This window comes from Nelumbo nucifera, chromosome 3, assembly GCF_055504915.1.
Source record: "Nelumbo nucifera cultivar China Antique chromosome 3, China Antique-T2T, whole genome shotgun sequence".
Lineage (NCBI taxonomy): Eukaryota > Viridiplantae > Streptophyta > Magnoliopsida > Proteales > Nelumbonaceae > Nelumbo > Nelumbo nucifera.
The window spans coordinates 24,466,810-24,485,992 of NC_142651.1; the positions used below are offsets into that span (position 1 = coordinate 24,466,810).

A 19,183-nucleotide genomic window follows, 5' to 3' on the forward strand; every position below is an offset into this window, starting at 1 on the left:
TCTCATTGAATCCAATATTTATACTTTTATTTTTCATCATTAAATATCACTAATAAATTCATACACAACAATTATTAGAGTTAATTACTTACATGTACCTCGTATATTTAGGAAATTACTTAAATGTACCCTAAACTTTCAAAACCACTTATATATACCTTACAATATGGCCCCATAACACGAATAAGCCATCGAATGCGGTGTGAAACTTTTTTTTGGACTAAAATTAGCCTTTATTACTTGTTTGAGAAAGGATATAAAAGTTATTTTATTATAGCTTTAATGGCTATTATAATGGCCATATTTGTATATTTAATCCATCTCTAATTGTAAGGTTTAAAAATACAACTTCAACTATTACTTTCCAACTCATTTAATCCCCTCTCATTAAGTTTTATACTTAATATATTAAATCTCACTTTCTCTTATTAAATCCTATATTTTTAAATTATTTTTCACTAATAAATGCTACTATATAATTAGATCTGTGCCAATATTTTAACAATATAAACCCATAATTTTAAAACTAACTCAAAAACAAAATCATTCTTTATCCAAATGATGGCTAAGCAATTCAACAATCTGAGTCAAATTGATCAAGCTATGAAGTCATAGTTAGATATTAAAAATTTTAAAATAGAAATAAATATAGAAAATTACAAAAATAATAAACATAGTTATGATATTTTTATTAATCAAATTAAAAAATAAATGTAATAAACAAGAATTATTTTTACTGAAAATGAAAATTAAATACATAATTTAAAATTGACCAAAAATGAAATATAAAAACTAATAGTAAATAGTTCAACTTTTGGGTTAAATGTGTTAACCTTTAATGTCATAAATAAATAATACATAAATTTTGCAAAAAAAAAGCATTCAAGCACATGTATAATATCATGCATTTATCATATTAAACAAAAAGTAAGTGTGACATATCAGAATTATTTTTACACAAAAATACAAAAAAAAATTATAGAAAAAAATTGAACACATCTATAATTCTATATTTACACTTCTATTAAATTTGAATAAGATTGTTGAACTTTCTTTTGACAAAAATTAAGGTTTTAAAAACTGACCAAAAAATGGAACCACTTTGGCTTTCGGTTTCTAGACCAACAGTTCAACCTTTCAGTTTGAACAGGTCAAAGTCCACCATATATATACATTATTATGAAAGGGGAGTGTGAGACTTTGAGAAAGAGGCGGATAATTAAAGCTGAAAATTGAGAAAAAAGAAAGAAAAGAAGAAGAAGAAGAAGAAGAAGAAGAAGAAGAAGAGAAGAGAAGAGAAGGAAACACCGTTAGAGGTGGTTGTCACCATGTTCACCGATTGTTGTTGCAAAACCATTTGCCCTGAGAAGAAGAAGAAGAAAAAGAAAGAACCGTAACCAACGACTATCTCTATGTTCATCACCACCACTGCTACAACACCGTTTGCCCTCTTCTTACATCTCTCTCATCTCTCTAAATCTCTCTCAAATCCCAAATCATTTACTTCATTGGCGTATCTCTGATTTTAATATAAGATTGGTGTTTAATCTCTCATCTTTTGCATCATTTTTTTAATTTCTTCATTGGAGTTGCAACTTTTTTATTGTTATAACTTACAAAGAATTAAAGAAATGAAAAATTTAAATCAAAATCAAAAAACTAAAAACCCTAACTAATTTTGACCATTGGGAATAATCGAACAAGATTATGGATATGAAAGTTTCTTTTTTCAATTTTTTTAATTTCTATTTTAAAATAAATTACAAATTTGGAATTAGTTTGGAAGCAACCTGAGAACCATTAATCGGGTAAAACATTTTAATGGTTAAATCGATCGAGTCAACGATTCTCTAACCATTTCAACATTTTTTTTTTGTAAAATAGCGGTCTATGGCCAAAATGGAACTAGTGACCTAACCGGTTCTCGGGCCAAACGGTTCGATCGTTCATTCTAGTATGGTTTTTAATACAATGATTAAAATACTCATTTTTAAATTTAGTCCCTATTTAATTGTGAGGTTTAAATTGTAAATTAAACTACTACTTTTCACCTCATTCAATTCCATCTATTTAAATCTTAATTATTTTTTATAAATGAATAAAAGAAAAAGATACACCAAAAAGAAAAAGCACTACAAAAAGAGGAGTCTAGCCAAGCAGGTAAACCTATCAAAGATACTTGAAATTTCACAATTTGATTTGTTTATCACATATTTGGATGAGGTGTGTATACAATCAGATTTGGATTTTGCAATTTGTATATGATTAATAATAAAAAACAAAAAATAAAAAAAATACATAAAGTTTATAAAAATTTTGGATATATTATTATTATTATAATTATCATCATCTAGAATTGTTACATGCAAACCACGTGCATACTTACTAGTATGAAAATATGAATTTAAATTAGATTCATACTTTTCAACATTGAGCCTAGCTCAAATTTCAACCCAATCCTACTTTTTTGAGTTGGTTTATTAACAGTGGGTTAGCCTATTAATAGAGAAGAAACATGGGCTATTACTGTTGTATAAAAAACACAAAAGACAAAAATTATTCGAGTTTTAACCTTATGTAAAAAAAAAATAAAAACAAAATAAAAGACAAAGCTTCAAAAGAAGGCTACCATTCCAATTGAATAGCCCTCTCATATATTATGCATATGAATTTCTAATAAAATTTTCTTATTTTTATTAAAATCTTCTTATGAAGTTAAAATCAATAACTTGGTTACCGCAGTAATTTAATTACAAGTATTACAAGTGGAAAATTGAAAAAGATAAAGTATAATTCTCTAATTTTCTTACTTATAATTTTGTGCTCACTTCATAATTTTATATGCTTTCAATTTTTCCCTAATAGAATTATAGTTTTACAGGTTTATTTTGTACTTATATCTAGACTTTTTGATTTAAGAAATACAGTCGTTCAAGAGAATTGTAAAGTGACATTTATTATTTTTTGAAGTAGTGTGATTAAATGTATCAACTTCGTTTTTCTTATATTTGTATTTTAAAGATTTTAAATTATTTTTATTACTTTTTTAGTCAAATAATTAATATATGAAAATATATTTTATATTAGTTATTGAATGACCGACTGGAAAAATATTCCAGCCCTGCTCACAAACAAATAAGAGAAAGCCAAATTTAAAGCAATAGTAAACCAGAATTCGCATGCGTTTAAACCAGTGCAAATAAAATTTGCATGGAAAATAAACCAAGTCTTGGGACATGCATAAATGGAAAAGTTTCATAAGGAAGTGTTTCGGAGGTGGTGCAAGTGCAACGCAACGGGGGTAATAAGGGATAACATTTTAACAAGTTAAAATAGTTTCTGAAATACATATAAGTGGAGAAGTTGCATTTTAAAATAAAAATAAAAAAAGTGGAAAAGTTGCAGATTTTCTGTTTTTTTGTCCCTTTGTGACTTAAAAATAAAAATGCTGCAGATTTCCAAATGCCGTCTAAAATGGGACGGGAAAACGCGTTTATTCTTTCGGAAAGCCTACCTAATATTGTGACTTTTCAAAGTAAGAAATATTCCATTCTAACATTCTTCTATTCTAATGGTCTAAAATGGGAGAAGAATTAATATGTCTTTTGCGTGTTTTAAATGATTTCGGTTGTCAACAACGATGACATATTTGGCGAACAACCCCTAAAATCTGGATGGTTCATTGGCCTCCTGCAATTTCCGTGGTTTACTTGTAGGTAAGGTAGGTAATGATGCCGACATCACACCCAAAGCTTTTTTCATCTTCAATGCTCTTACTGGCTCAAACCGATCAAACGAGTTCAGTGCTTTGCCACATATGACACTACGTGGCAAAACTAGCTCCCTATGTTGATTGAAGTTTGGATATTAACCTTGTTATAACGGTATTATATATATATATATATATTAAGTGGAAAAATTTTAATTATTAGCTACCCAACATGGCTAACATGAAACAATTGGACTTGAGACTATTCCAAAGTGTAACACGTTGATGGGCAACCTGCTGGATTGCCCAACCCAAACCATCCCTTTATTTGGTTAGAACAACACAATTTGTTTAGGATAATGTGATCTCTCGGACAATTGTCTTAGCACCAAAAGTAATCTTCATCTGGGCATTCACCCTTTCAAATTGAAACAATGATAATTGATTATTCAAAAGGAAGAAAAAATATAATCAAGCAGAAGCTTAAAGATGAGGGCAAAAAGCATTGGAGCAGTGATAAACCCAAAGGGAACAAAATATAATAAATACTCCTTTTCATATCACTATGTACATCTCCCTCCTCCAACCATGTAAGTTAATATCTAATAGTTAATAATCTCTCCCTTCCTTTCATATAATCCCAATTTCTTTTTATGAAATAAACACAACAGAAAATAAATGAAGTTGTAACATCACTAATAGCCATCAGACTACCAGGTAACGCTGAACAAAATCTAATACCATCTACTTGGAAAAAGGAATAGAATTGACAAGAGAAAAGTTTAACTACTGGTATTAGGTGTAGTCTTCTGGCTCTCCCAAACATAGTTCACAACACTATCTGGTGATGGCGGGGAGAGTCCCTTTTTCAACAGACCCACATCATCTGAGGGAATGTCCGCCTCCTCTGTCTTCGCCACCATGCCATCCTCCTCGCTCTGAATTCCATTCAAAACCTCCAATACTTCATCCATTGTAGGCCTCATTTCTCTTTCAAATTGCAGGCAACGGAATGCCAACTCTGCCACTGCCGTTGCCATTCTTCTTACTCTGTGATCTGATTCGAAATTCAGACAGGGGTCAATCAGCTCATGCAATGTCCTGTTCTGGATCCTGTTGATTGCCATGTTCGCCAAATTAATCTCGTGTCGATGCCTTGTGATATCTACCGCTGGCTTCGATGATATAAGCTCGATCAAGACTACACCGAAGCTATAGACATCGCTCTTATCTGTGAGCTGGTAACATTGGTGATATTCAGGGTCAACATAACCGGGAGTCCCTTGTGGTGCAGTGGAGACGTGGGTTACATCTGTTGGGAAGAGGCGAGACAGTCCAAAATCTGCAACTTTAACTCCAAAATTGTTGTCGAGGAGAATATTGTTTGTTTTCACGTCACGGTGTATGATGTCGGAAGCGTGGAGGTACGAAAGAGCACTGGCGGTCTCTATGGAAATGCTCATCCGAATAGACCATGGGAGACCACCGGCCTTCGCTCTATCGCCGTGAAGGTGATCGGCAACGGTGCCATTCGGGATGTATTCGTAAACAAGGATGAGTTCGCGGCTGCGACGTGAGGTACAGCCGTAAAGGGTCACAAGGTTCTGGTGGCGTAAGCGGGTGAGGATCTCCACTTCATTCATGAATTGCTCAACACGTTTGTAATTGTTCTCGTATAGGCGCTTGACTGCAACAACACGCCCATCACGGAGTTTTCCTGGTTGAGAAAATGGGAACAACAGGATCCATTAATTTCAGTTATTTTCTACTTGGGGATGAAAGAATGGCACAGGAGCAGAGATGTTGAAGAATCAAAGAATAGTTGGTTACCATGATATACAGTGCCAAATCCACCGTCGCCGAGTTCTTTGGTGGAATCAAAATTGTTAGTGGCTTCTTCAAGTTCATCATAACTGAAAATGGGGACTCCAAAGTAAGTGCTAGCTTTCTCGAGGTCCGTCGTCGTCGAGGAAGGATCAGAAGAGAAGTTCCTGGAGAAGGGGGTTGAAGAAACGGAGATGTCTTTGCTTCTGATTGCAGCAAATTTGCGTTTTTTGTGCCCACGGTAGATGAGGAAGAGAATTAATAAGCCTGCTCCAAGGAAAGCAAGTGCTGCGCTAGTTGCTATTACCGGTACCTTCCAATTGTTTCCGCCTGCAAAATAATCATACATACAACAGGTTTAATTGAAAAAATGTAAAGGTAAATTTGCTTCAAACTGGGAATCCACATTTTAAGCAAGGATGTAAGTATGCCAAGACCCAATAAAAGAAAAAAGAAGGGAAAAAAAAAAGAAAATTCCTGCCAGTTAGATCAATTCTACAAATAAGCAAACTGGGGCAGACTGGAGACAGAAGCCACCCGGAAAGGAAGAACCTGGATTGTGAATTGGAAGTAACAAATTTGCAATTGCCACAGACATAAACAAGGACCGAAACAATGATGAACGCATTTATTTAACAATAAAAAAAAAAATTAAAGGATAAATTAAGTTGTATTCAATTGTATACCGTCTCTTTGGGCTTGGGGCCTGTATTTTCATACCGTTGTTTATATTTGCACACTCGACAGTTGAAGTCAGTGGATCCCGTCGACAAGGGACTCCTTTGACATCGCACTCGTGGCATTCCGGGGGAAAGCTCCATTTAAGAGAGAAGCCGGCGTGCAACAGAGGCGAGAGGTGATCATCCGTTTTGTTGACAGAATCAGATAGAGGCGGCAACAGATTGTGCACGGGAATTTGGAAGACTGAACAAAAATCCTTTGAAACATAGGAGAGTGATCGACCCTGCTTTGGATCGCCGTTCTGGTAGAAGGCATGCAAGGCCCCCCCGCCCCGGACAATAATAGGTGTACTCGAAAAATTGATTCACGATTTCTTTTGGTGGGGAATACTCGGTGTTGTAAGAACACGCGACCAAGGTAAGGTTAGGGCTAATTACTTGAAACAAGAGAGTAGTGACCAAATTGGAGAAAGTGGGTGTCGTGAAACTGTGTAAGTGACAGGCTGCCTCCTCCACTCCTCCGTCTTGATCACCATCTGGGAAGTGACGGATCACAATAGTGTTATTATTGTCATGGATTGCTTCAACTTCGTAGCGTTTGCTTTCACCACCAAAATCAAAATAAATAATAGGTCTGTTATATTCATCGCAATGGATAACGCTTAACCCGCATTCGGGATGTTGTGAATTGGAAAATGGGTAGCTGATGTTGTTGAGATTCCCACACTCAAACGGATGGCATCGTGCTGCGAAGAACAAGTCATCTTCGGCTGACTCCAACTGCAAAGCAAGGTGGTGCAACAGAAGAAGGAAGATGACTGCAACAACAATAACAACAGAGCCATGGGAACCCATCTGATCGATCTGACCTTATAATTAACTAATCAACACTCACCCTAACTCCAACCGGAATCTTCTCTCTTTTATATTTCTACTCTGAAAGCAGACAGATAAAAGAGAAAACAAGAAAGATGAGTTAATACGGGCCCCGTTGACACGTCAGTTGACTTCGACAAGAATATTATATATCTGTTCCCACTTGTATGACTAGCAAAGACTGACCTTCCATAATCATCCCAAATCAAATAAAGTTGAGAAGCCAAGTCTTGACTTTCCGCTTATTTGAAATGCACGTCAATATGATGACCAAACGATGAAAAATACGCAGCACTCGTTTATCATGGAAGCAACCCCTCCTGTTTCTACATTGATCCCAGAAAACGAAAACTAGAGTGGTATGTATGAACACAATGACCAGAAACAGTAGCATCCTCTAATTAACACGAAGAAAAAGACAAGGTAGCGTAGAAGAAAGTATATAGGAAAATCGCGAGGATATGGATTGGCAGAGACCAGACTTTCGGTCATAGTCCTCTGCAGAAGTGATGAAGCCAAGGAAAAGAAATACAAGAAGCGAGGAAGGGTACAGTAATTTACCCAAAAAAAACAATGGGCACTACAAACAAAATAACATCAAAAATTATAAAAGTGTGAGATAATTGGAGCGTGTTCTTAGATGGAGTAGAAGAAGGAGCATATCAAAATACGGATACATGAAAGCAAAGATGAGAAGTCTCTTGTTGATTTTCAGACATAGGGATGACAATTTCTATCCTACCGAGTGGATACAGGCCTCAACCGTGCTGGATTTTTTTTGCTTGAATGACGGGTTTTGGGGCAGGGATAGGTTTTGAGATTTTACAATTCTTGTACAAATAGGGTATAGTATTAGGCTAAACCTGACCTTTCCTGACTTTATGTGTTGAATTTAATAATATTTTGAATTTTATGTGAAGGATATTTGAAATTTATGTCTTAATCAAAGAATTAGAAATTTTGCTTTTTGTTCATGTTATTTTACTTATTTATTACTTATATATAACAAGAAATATGTAATAAAAAATTAGATGTGAGTTCTAAACCCAACCTGTCCTACCCTTGAATGTGGGAGGGGAGGGTACGGTTGGAGAGGGTTTTGCATTTTCAAGTGTGGGGGAGAGTTTGAATTTATTATCAGAATCCAATCTAGGGGTTTTAGGGAGGGTATGAATTAGGAGGTTTAGTTAAACGGGTAGAGTTTGGAATTTACAAAGCCTTCCCTGAACCCGCACTCTTGCCATTCTTAATCAGACATCACTAATTCATGGAGTTCCTACGTAATTTTTCATAATGAAACAAAGGTACTCGTACCTAAAAGCCAAAGATGTTGTTTCCACAATAAGCGATCAAGGAAAGAATAGGGAAGGACTCGAACACGTTTGAAGCAAATGCAGATCCTGGGTGCCAACAGTATAACCCATCACCAAGTACTCTAGAAGCACAATCAGGTTTTGGGGTTCAGATGGATAATGTATCTCTATCTCCCTTCAGTTCTTTTCTCAACTCTTGAAATTGTCTGTTATTGTTAGGCTTGCAATTTTCTTGTGTCTTCTTTTGTAGCCTACCTCTAGTTCCAAAAGTTCAATGCAAGCCTCAAACCAGTTAAATCGTGTTCGGGCAACTGTTACTCAAATTACATGCTGAAAAGGAAAGGAAGGGAAAGAAAAGGAATCACATCTAAGAATGTTTTGTGGGATATGATCCTACGAGAAAAATATCTGTATATCAAACAGTTGGATTTGGGTCAATTTCATTCCTGGCTTCTCAGATGACACAAGAGCAAGAAGTCATAATGATTCCATAAGGAAGACATCAGTTTCATCCGATGGAACAGATATCTGGGGACAAAAGAAGGAGGTATACGCTAGGGGGACTCGTTAACCAAACTATGAGAAAGCTTCAATATCAGTGACAAGTGCGAACTACATAAAAGAGGGCCCTGTAGCGCGATCAGTTCTAAGTTCTAACCACTCTAAATTGATGATTCCCACAAGTCACAACACAATACAATCAATTTTCCTAGCTACAAGATAGAAAGAAAGTAAATTGAAAAAGTAAAGAAGAGACAGAGAGAACACAGAGACCATGCTGTTCTATGTTCTTCCTCCGAGCCTAAATTGGTAAATAATTATTGAAAAGAATGAGGGAAGAAATCTGAAGAGCACATGGATGTCCATTTGGCTTACCATCACCGCAGCTTAAGCGATGCCGTCCATCATGGCAAAAGCATACGAATTTTTTATTATAGAGTCCACAACGGCCGCCACTGCCCTCACATTTGATGCAATTACTCGGCTTCCATTGCAAAAGAAATCTTTCCTTCAAAATCTCCCTATAGTTATTTTGCTCTTTAAATTGAATACGTGTTGTGTCTATGGGTGCTCTAACAACTGACTGGCATGTCGCTAAAGAAAGATTCAAGCCAAACTGCCCATCATACACAAACATTGCGAAGGAGAGATGGCTGGTGTTATTGCTAGCACAAGTCACTGGGTATACCAAGTGATTTGCAGGAGGGGAATTGGAGCAGTTGTAGTAGAAGAAGAGATTGAAGTGATTATCGCCAAATTCAAAGGGAGTGCCGTGGAGGGTAAAATTGTGGAGGGGGGCCAGGCAGGATTCGTTGTTCAATGCCCTGATGTCCACCACCCAGAATGAATTGTTTGAGTAGAAGATGTCTTGGATGAGGTAATCGCCATCTGGCATCTTAAGGACGGGCTCACTGTTCTGGCAGGTGACCTCAGATCTTGGAAGGCCGCAGTAGGATTGCTGGAGAGAAGGAATCCAAAACGGGTAGCTTATATATGGGCCCTTGCCACAATTTCTAGGCGCACAAGCTTCGAACTGTGGGTCTGCTGATCGAGTTCCTTGTGCCAAGGTGCTGAGCATCATAAAGATGATATTGATCAATACAGAGAAAACTGTTTTGACCGAGGACGAGTTGTTTTGATCCATTTAGGAGGAAAAGATGGGAGAAAACAGGACAGAGTGGAGAGCAGAGGAGATAAAAAAAAAAAAAAAAGAAGATGATAATGAGAGGGAGAATTCAGGGCGGTTTTCTTTCGTGGTTGGTTGGAGTTTGACTTGGGCTTGCGAATTGGTTTATTTCCACTTGGCGGTAATTGAGGTTGGGCAACATTAAAAAATAGAGCACAGTAAAGCACAAGATTGATTGTGCAAGCGAGAACTGAAGAAGCTTAAGCTTCAGTTTTGTTCTTTCTATGTCCAACTTAACAGATTTAAGGGACTATACAACTTTTGTGTGGATTACGTACTAATGACATCATCATTTGTACGTTATGGGGGCATTTGTGGCATATTTGGAAGAGAAATGTGGAACATGATATTATTTTGGTGGTTTGTGAGACCGAAAGTTTGAAGAGGGGAAACCCCGTCTCCACTTAGCTTCATGGACGCATGACGCTATCACTAAGATAATGAAGATGTTTATGAGTAATGCTTTTTTGTTTTGTTATCGTTTTCTTTTATTAATTCAAACAATGGTTCGTACAAAGCACTTGGAGACCAGAGCACAGAGGGAGAGAAAGGGAGGGAGGGAGAGATGTAGATCGGAATAGGAGCAAACGCTACTTGATTTCTATTGCTTAGCAACCCAAAACGGAAAGAACGTAACCCGTTTTTTCTAATTCCTGGTTAAGAAGAAAATCAATCAAACAAGACAAGTTTAAGCCACGGAAGCCACTTTGTTTGAATGGATGGATAGATGGCAATCAGTTGTGATGCATGACTGTAGAGATTGTCTCAAGAACTAGACAAAATAGCCGGGCAAAAGACATGACCCACGCTCAGCTCTTGTTGCAGAGGTTGGCGTTATCGGAATTCAGAAACAGAAATCTAGGATTCAATAAGAGCCTTGAGATGATGGTGGGATGGGATGATGATGATGAGATTAATGGGATTATATATTATAGGAAAGTTGTGTTGAGCTGGATGTTGGATGTCTTGGGCAACATCTTGCGTCAAGGCTGGCATTGAATATAGGGAGCGGTCAGACAACGGCGTCTTGGTGGGGATTAGGCGGGATATTGGGCAAGACAAGAATGTATCAATATGTAATCCACGCGGTTCGGTTCAGCAACCAGTCAAAAGGCTTTTACATACATGAATGATGCAGAGCCACGACCCACGATTGACTGGACTCTGCAACTCAAAGCCACACAAAACAGAACGGTAGGTTCTCCATTCAGTTTTACCCTTCTTTGCATTGAGTCCGTATTGATGTTTATGTAGACTGGACCATAAGTAACCATTATCTGTACTGTAAGTTATCAACTACGAATAAACTATAATCGAAGCAAGCAACAATAACAAAGGCAAAGAAGGTCATACTCATACGTACCTCCGCACCTCATATTTGAATAAGGCTGGTTAGGGCAAAAACACATGGGCATCGACAAAGTCGAGTTGTACCCGCATTGCCCACCGGAATCCTCACATTTCCCACACAGATCATTGTACCCACTGTAGCTTACCTCAAAACCCTTTTCCAAAATCGTCGGCAGATTCGACAGAGTGGCCACGATTCCCTTAGCTTCGCTCTCAAGAACCGGAACCGTGACATTTGCATTGCATTCCTCAGCAGCTTGGCTCGCATCAGGCAGGATGGAATTGGGTGTTACCAACCTATAAAATTCGCTATTCAGACCGTTGGTGGAACAACTATATTTGAAGGTAGGGCCCGGTGGAATTGAATTTAACCAATCTGAGGAGCAATTATAGTACAAGGTGAGGTTCACATCGGCGTCGGTATAGTTGAAGAAGACACCGAAATGGAGAGTGGTGGTTTTATAGAGTTGGTCCGGGCAGGTTTTATCCAGGAAGTCTAGTCTTGCTATCGTGAGAACAGGGGAGAATTCATTGATCTCTAGAACACGGAATGTCAGTGAATCGCCTGCAGAACCAACCGGCAGATCCATCTCTGCGAAACCATCTCGGCAGTGGAGCCGAATGTCGGGATGGCCACTACAATAGTCGGGTCGATCACCTCCCCAGAAAGGATAGCCGATGTCTTTGAAATTTCCACACTTAAATGTCATCTGACTACAGTTGGAGTACCTCCAATCATCGTCACACAAAGATTGGGGAAGGTGGATTATACAGATGAAGAGGAGGAAGAAGACGAGGTAAGAAGAAGGAAAGAGGTGGGGATGCATCTGCGACGATATCTCAGAGAATAAGATTAGAATATGTGAGGGATATTGAACTGGTACATACAAATAAGATTAGAAATTTAGAATATGTGAGGGAAAGGGGTGGAATTCCATTCGACCGAACCGAGTAAGGCAAGGCGGCGGCGAATGACCAAAAGTTTAAAAAAAGACCTTGACTTTTCATATTGATTGATTAAACCGGTACATACAAAACATGATCACGGAATAATATTAATGTGGATTGTGGAGGGATTCCAAACCTGAGGAGTGACGACAACTAAAAAACGCATCCTTATTGGCCGTTGAATATGACCCGGCCCAATGAACAATGGTGATACTCTGAGATCACTCACCAAATTTTAAAGGTCATACGGATTACCGGAATACTAGATTTCTCCAAACCATGTCATGGGACTTGGTTAGGCGCCATCTGGGAACAACAGAACAGCAGATAAATCAAAACTCCGTCATTATTTATACAAATGGAGACGGAGAACCCAGAATTTTAGAGAAAAGAAACACAGTTGGCAGAGTTGCCTTGCCCAGAGGTCAATAATACCAACTGGTGGTGGCTCAATTAATATTTGGTTGGAGGTTACAGGTATGTGTAGTCCCATTCTATAAAACAAAAACTAAATCCAAGTGTTAACAGTATCTAATCTACAATGCTCCTCCTTTCCTATTCCAATGCTTTTATAAAATTCTAAATTGATCAAATGTTGTTTGGATACCATTAATTGTTGTTTCTATGCCAAAGTTTTTGGATGATGAATACAAATTTCACTAAGAATTGTGCTCCTAACCCATGTCTATATTATCTTAAGTAAAACTCCAGCAAAACGTTCGCTTCCACGTACAAGTTATTCTATCCTCTCCTTGGAGCTTGCTGCATATTCAAGCCGATCGACTTTAAGTATGTACACATGGCACACTTGAAAAGGAATATCAATTCTCTTATTGAAAAATAAAATGGATATCACCTTAATCCTCTCTTTGATTTCAATTCCTTTTCTTTTCTAGATGACAACAAAAAAAAAAAAATCAAATTACAGATGACGCGAGTATGATTAAGATGGGCTTGAAACCAACATTCAACAACTCTGAAATGAACGGGTCCACGTTTCAATTTTGACTAATAGGATGATATGTGTACACTGAAAACTCTTTTCCCCCGGGCTGCGTCGTGTAACACATTGCATAGTTTGCACTCACTCAGTCCGGGGCATTGAGGACCCTAACACAACTAGAATTTTACATTTGCTGGCTGGAGTGCACCAGCACTACCAGACGGATCAAGTAGGGTTTTGCAAAATGATCAGATCAAATTCACCAAGGATATATTTGAATTCGATCTGATTAGAATCCAAGAAATTCGATAGCTAATAGATATGCAAAATATAAATTCAATTTCGATTTGATATCTGACTCCTCCAATCCAATTGAATTGTAGTGTTAGTGAATCTGTATAAAAGTCAGCATACATATATAAGAATGAACCTACTTAATTCTAAAAGGTTTGATTGATACTAAAAACTAGTATTTTGTGTATGTGTTGGAATTTGATCCGATTATGATTGAATGAACAATCCAACTGCAAACTTAAACGAATCGGATTCGCCAGATTGAATCCAATCCATTTGCATCCCTCAAAGCAGCGGCCAGCGGGTGTATCAAAATAGTAAAAGCAATATCCAAGAAAAGGTGTTTACATACCCGAGGGTCCTGGCGGACACGTAGTTGGGTAAGCCCCGTCAGGGCAAAAGCAAGTGGGTTGTTCCAAGGTGGAGTTATATCCGCATCCTCCACCCGAGTCCAAGCATTCCCCACAGAATGAATCGTTTACAATCCAGTGCACCTCAAAACCTTGCTTAAAAACTCCTCCCAAATCATAGTAGTACTTCACCTCCGAACTTCCAATTACAGGAACCACCATGCTTGCTCCACATATCCATGGTGTTGTGAAAGGATTTGGTAGAAGGCCATAGAAAATGGGACCAGAGAGACCATTATTAGTGCTGGCCCGGCAACTATCTTGGGACAGGAAAATAATTGTATTAATATAGGCCGATGAAGAGAGTAGGGAGCAACCATAGAACAAGGTAAGGTTGATGGTACCAGGAGCATAACCAAAGAAGTTGAGATCCAGGGTGGTGTTAACCAACTTCTGAGGACAAATATTAATATCCCATAAATCCACTCGGGCCACCTTCAGAACTCGGTGCCCATGATCGATGTTCAAAACGCGATATCTTTCTGAGTTGATCACTATTGTGGCGTTATCTTCCCCACATTCCAGATCGTACCCGGGATGCCCGCAGTCGTTCAGGTTTCCCTTCTCCCGGAAAGGGTATTGGACTCCGGTGATATCTCCACAGTTAAAGGGACGGCAGCTTAAGTATGGTGGATCGTCATTAGACAGACATCGTAGAACGTCGACGACTAAGACAAGGATGAGGGTGAATAGGAAGGTTAAGTGGTGTGTTGGAATCATTTTGTTTTCCCCCTAATGCATGCGATGATCAGAGAAGTTAAGCCATTGCAGAAGAGGAGGTTAATTAAGGTGGAAAGATAAATAGGGGAAATTGTAGATGTTTGGAGTACGCTAATAAGTAGTAACCACCTAATAACCGCGGTAAACAGGAATACGTACATCAAAACCTTTGACAAAGTCTGGCTGGCGGATTCTATGTTATTTCCAGAAGAAAGTGATGAAAGGGAAAGAAAGAAGAAACATTTGGTCCCCGTCAGTCCAAAACTAGATGCTTCCTACAATTGGAGTGGTTTTCCTTGCACTCCATTTACTCACGGGAGTTAAGTCTTAAGTGTGACTCATACCAGGCGATATGATACATATATTAGAATTTGTTAATTTTCACATAGAATTAACAGAGAATTCAAACCTTGCGAAGGTATTACTATTTTCCCTTTATCCCTATCAAAGTAAATCATGAAAAATACTTGAGTGGATTTCTGATCAGCACCCAAGTAAAAGTAAAGGTTCATTTTGAAAATCTTTCGGTTTTTCTTTGATGAGTTTTTTGAAAATCTTCTGTCTGTGTTAATTACCAAATACAGGTTAATTTCATTTATAAATTAAAATGGTTATTAATTAAAAAGCAAACAACACTTGGGACTTGGAAATTTCAAATGGTCGTCACCAAACAAAAAGTCAGGAGATGATTACATCACCAAATGACGAATGAAGAGTGTAGACTAGACTCTAGAGGATGAGGACCTCATTTAATAGGGAATGGACCCAACAACCCAGCCCGCCGATGAACACCCATTTAGCTAGGATATATACAAGTGTTACCCAGCCAATAACCAATTAAATGGATCCCAACCCAACCCTCGGTATGTTTAATCAAATTCCCGATGCTGGAAATATTTGCTGTACAGACTATTGGGATGATGGTCACGAGCCCAATTGTTCCATGTGTATTTACCACTAATCCATTTGTTCAAATGGTTTATCTCTCTTTTGTGGCTGGTCTGGTCATCCACTTAATTATGCCAAGTCTTCTATGCTACTGAGTAAGAATACTCGCAGAAGAAATAGGAGACGGTTAACAAACTTATTGGGGGTGAAGAACTGCAGATGAAGAAACTAAATGAGCCAATGTAATGTTATCTAGGAGACGATGTAACGCAAACTTGAAGAGTGGAAATCCAGAATTACCTTTCACATGCTGGGAGAACTGTATTTATATGGTACTAACACAAGAATAGTAGTTACCCAAAAAAAAAAAAAAGAAAAAAGATCATCGATGTGGGCGTGAACAAAGGGCTCTATCTCCGACATGGATGGAAAATATGTTCATTAACACAGTAGCATAAATGCAATAAGGAAAGCACAAATTCAACGTAGCAAATCAACATCATGATTTAGATCAGGCGGCTGCTTCAAATATAAATGCATAGGCCCGTGCTATAAGCTGCCTACATAGCAGATGAGTGGACACCGTGAAATAATCTATGAATGCCGGCAAGGTATGATACCTGAAGAGGATTGACTAATCAAAACCCGCCGTGAATTTTGATGAAAGTATAAGAAATGACGGGGTAAGGTGGGTTAGCTAGCATTTGGTGGAAGTACAGCACCTAACTATGGCCTCTAGAAGACTAAAACTATTAATCAACCATCGATACATCCAGCTGCCTACCCCACTATCATGAATCGTGTTCGTAGAGGAGTCCTCTTTAGGACAACGGTACTGCATGTGCTGCTGCTATTTTATCTTCATTAATTGTTATAATAAGAATGACAAGCTGTATATTTCAAAGAAAAATGATTTAAATGAAGACGAACTTAGCTCCCTGCAGACCATATTCTAAGCCCTATAGATGAACTTATCAAAATAAATACACTACAGGTGAGGTGATGCCTACTCTATTCCTATCAATTCTAAACTTCTAAATTCAACAGTTTTAAGCTTGAAATGACAATCTATATATGTTTTCCTCCTAGCTCCAAAAAGTAACAAGTACGACATAAGAGAAGCAGAGGAGATCATCACTCATCAGGAGAGGCACCAGAAAATTGGTACGTACCCGGACTCGGACTCGGAGATGGATCTAAATGGGAATCCGGTGCAGCGTGCGGGGGAGCACATCGCCCTTCATAAGTCTCAAACTCGCAAAAGCAGGTGGATGTATTCAATTCCCAATTCCAACCGCACTGCCCTTTGTATGATAAGCATCCGCTGCATCCCACGTCAATACTACTACTCCACCTCAAATCCACATCTTGGCTGATAATTTCGCCGAATCTCGATGAGTTCTTCTCTATCTCAGCCTTAGCTATTGAGGGAATTGGGACTATAACACTATTACCTTCTTGGCATTTACTAGCTAGATTTTCGTATGCAAATGAATCATCGAGGACATAGTAAACCTCAGCAGGATCACCATTGCTGGGGCAACTAACACTGACCTTGGTTGCACCATCCATAACCCCTGAGCTTGGGCTTGGGGAACAACCGTAGAACAGAGCCATGTAACGCTCACTACTAGGACTTGATGGGGGTAAAATGAGGCTGGTGGTGTTGATAGATTTTTGTTTTTTCTGACAAATACTATCCAACAAATCTGCTTGGGCGACCTTGAGATTTTGATTCTTGTAATCCATGCTCGAAACCTTGTATGTTACCGAGTTTATCTCTATGGTGGTAGTAAGGTGATGATCCGCATCGCAGTGGAGCTTGAATCCCGGAAGGCCACAATAATCCGGTCGCTCATCTCCCCAAAAGGGGTATCTTATATTTTGGATGTTTCCACAGTTAAACGACAATTGACTGCAGTCGTCGAAGTATCTCGAATAATCAACAACATACTCGCACCTAGAAAGTGGCAGATCAAGCGAGAGGAGGAGGATGACAAAGATGAAGAAGAAGAGGAAGAGGTGAGGCGTCATTACTCATTAATGAGTGGAGATCACCAGAATGTAACAAATGAATGAGAGAAGGGAGATTCGATTTCGATAATAATCTATCTGCGACTGATCAGAAAGAGGGAAAAAGGGTTGGAGGAGTTGCAGATTAGGAATGAGTGAGTCTCTGATAAGTAACCCAAATCATCAACAAAACCGTTTGACCAAGTAAGCCAGCCAGCACTGGCGCAATTAAGCAAGCAGTTTCCAAGATTTTTCCCAACAAAGAAAAGCGTGGAGTCCTCGTCAATGCAAGAGTTGACTTAGAGATTCTTTCTACCCACAAGTTGAACAGTTTTTACTGCAGACCATGTGGCCACAACCACAGTATAATTCTAGAGTATGAGTCGCATGGCCGATAACCATGGTAGAGTATTTGAAGAGGTGTGGATAAGATGACAAAGTTGTCAGCTCATTTGATATCCTTATCGTATGGTTGCAATAGCTAGCAAGCGGTTCACAACAAATACATTTATATGTTCCATCACCAAGCCACAAAGTCGTCGCTTAGCCTATATTAATTATCAATCATTTAATTGTTTGGGTTAACCATTACCTACTTACAAATATAATAACACCCATTTGTTTTATTTTTCTAAGAAAAAAAAAAAAAAAACTATTTGGTTGACAAACAAAATTTATACAAATTTTGCATTAACAAAGGGAAAAAAGTAAGGAAGAAAGGGATAGTAGCTATAACACAAGTTAAAATGCATACGGAAGAACTCTTAACCGGCTCGCTAGGTAGCCCAAACGAGCTATGTGTACTATTAGAGCTAAAGAAATGTAGTTATGTGAGCCTAACCAAATCCTATAGCGTTAAGTCGTTAGCCCACTGCCCACACAAATAAAAAGCTTGGCTAGAGCTTGGAAATTACAATCCTCGTCAGACAGCAGAAAGTCAAGACTCAAGAACAAGGTCTCTCATCTGGCTCAATTGGATGGGCTACCCTTATTGCTGTTGGTTTGGAGGGGAGGGGGGTTGGCGTTTCATCTCATGAGATTTTATATCCAATCGTGCCAGGGAATTAAGTGGAAGGACCCAAATACCTACCAGTCCGACCCACTCGAACAAACTACTAAGAAATTGGTCACCATATTGGTCAAGCCCATCTTGGCATCTCCTGTGACAAGGCAAACATGTCCAATACAAAGAAATTGGCCCATTACATATATGTTTGACCATGGATGGGCTTAAGCCCATTCATGCATTAGCCCTAGATCCACACACTTCAGGGGAAAAGTGGCAAATATCCATCACCCTACGGGAGAAATAGACCAATAAGATTTGAAGATTTTACTAGCATAAAACGACAAATTACCTAAATCAGTTAGCTCACTTTAACTGAAACTCATCCAATCAATAACCCTGGGTCGCAAATAAGCCTTTGCTTATACGAGTGTTGGTGAACTGGTGAACAGATCAAGTATTAAATAATCGCTGCAACTTTATGGTATCTTTACTTATTTAGAAGTGGCAATAACTTTATTC

At 38.3% G+C, this 19,183-nt stretch overlaps 1 protein-coding gene and 1 long non-coding RNA gene across 7 annotated transcripts in view; both read right to left on the minus strand.

Moving 5' to 3' along the window:
• Positions 1-4,226: 4,226 nt before the first annotated feature.
• Positions 4,227-19,183, minus strand: part of LOC104602708 (LEAF RUST 10 DISEASE-RESISTANCE LOCUS RECEPTOR-LIKE PROTEIN KINASE-like 1.2) — a 31,296-nt gene continuing 16,339 nt past the window's right edge. For 2 of the 6 annotated variants that reach the window (XM_088900188.1, XM_088900186.1), the window contains exons 2-3: positions 5,540-5,863; positions 4,227-5,426 (exon numbers count right to left, since the gene is read on the minus strand). In XM_088900188.1, coding sequence (XP_088756314.1) covers positions 4,492-5,426; positions 5,540-5,863 — 1,259 coding nt within the window. In that variant the 3' untranslated portion in view covers positions 4,227-4,491. Of the gene's footprint in view, positions 5,427-5,539; positions 5,864-9,278; positions 11,422-11,452; positions 12,472-13,976; positions 14,770-16,814; positions 17,833-19,183 lie in introns of those variants that run through there. The other 4 variants (XM_088900184.1, XM_088900187.1, XM_088900185.1 and 1 more) reach the window with 4 other exon arrangements.
• LOC148801041 (uncharacterized) lies at positions 7,012-9,272 on the minus strand. The gene is made up of 2 exons (XR_016083791.1): positions 7,276-9,272; positions 7,012-7,149 (listed from the first exon to the last, which is right to left on the minus strand). It is a non-coding gene; the product is annotated as an uncharacterized LOC148801041 (long non-coding RNA).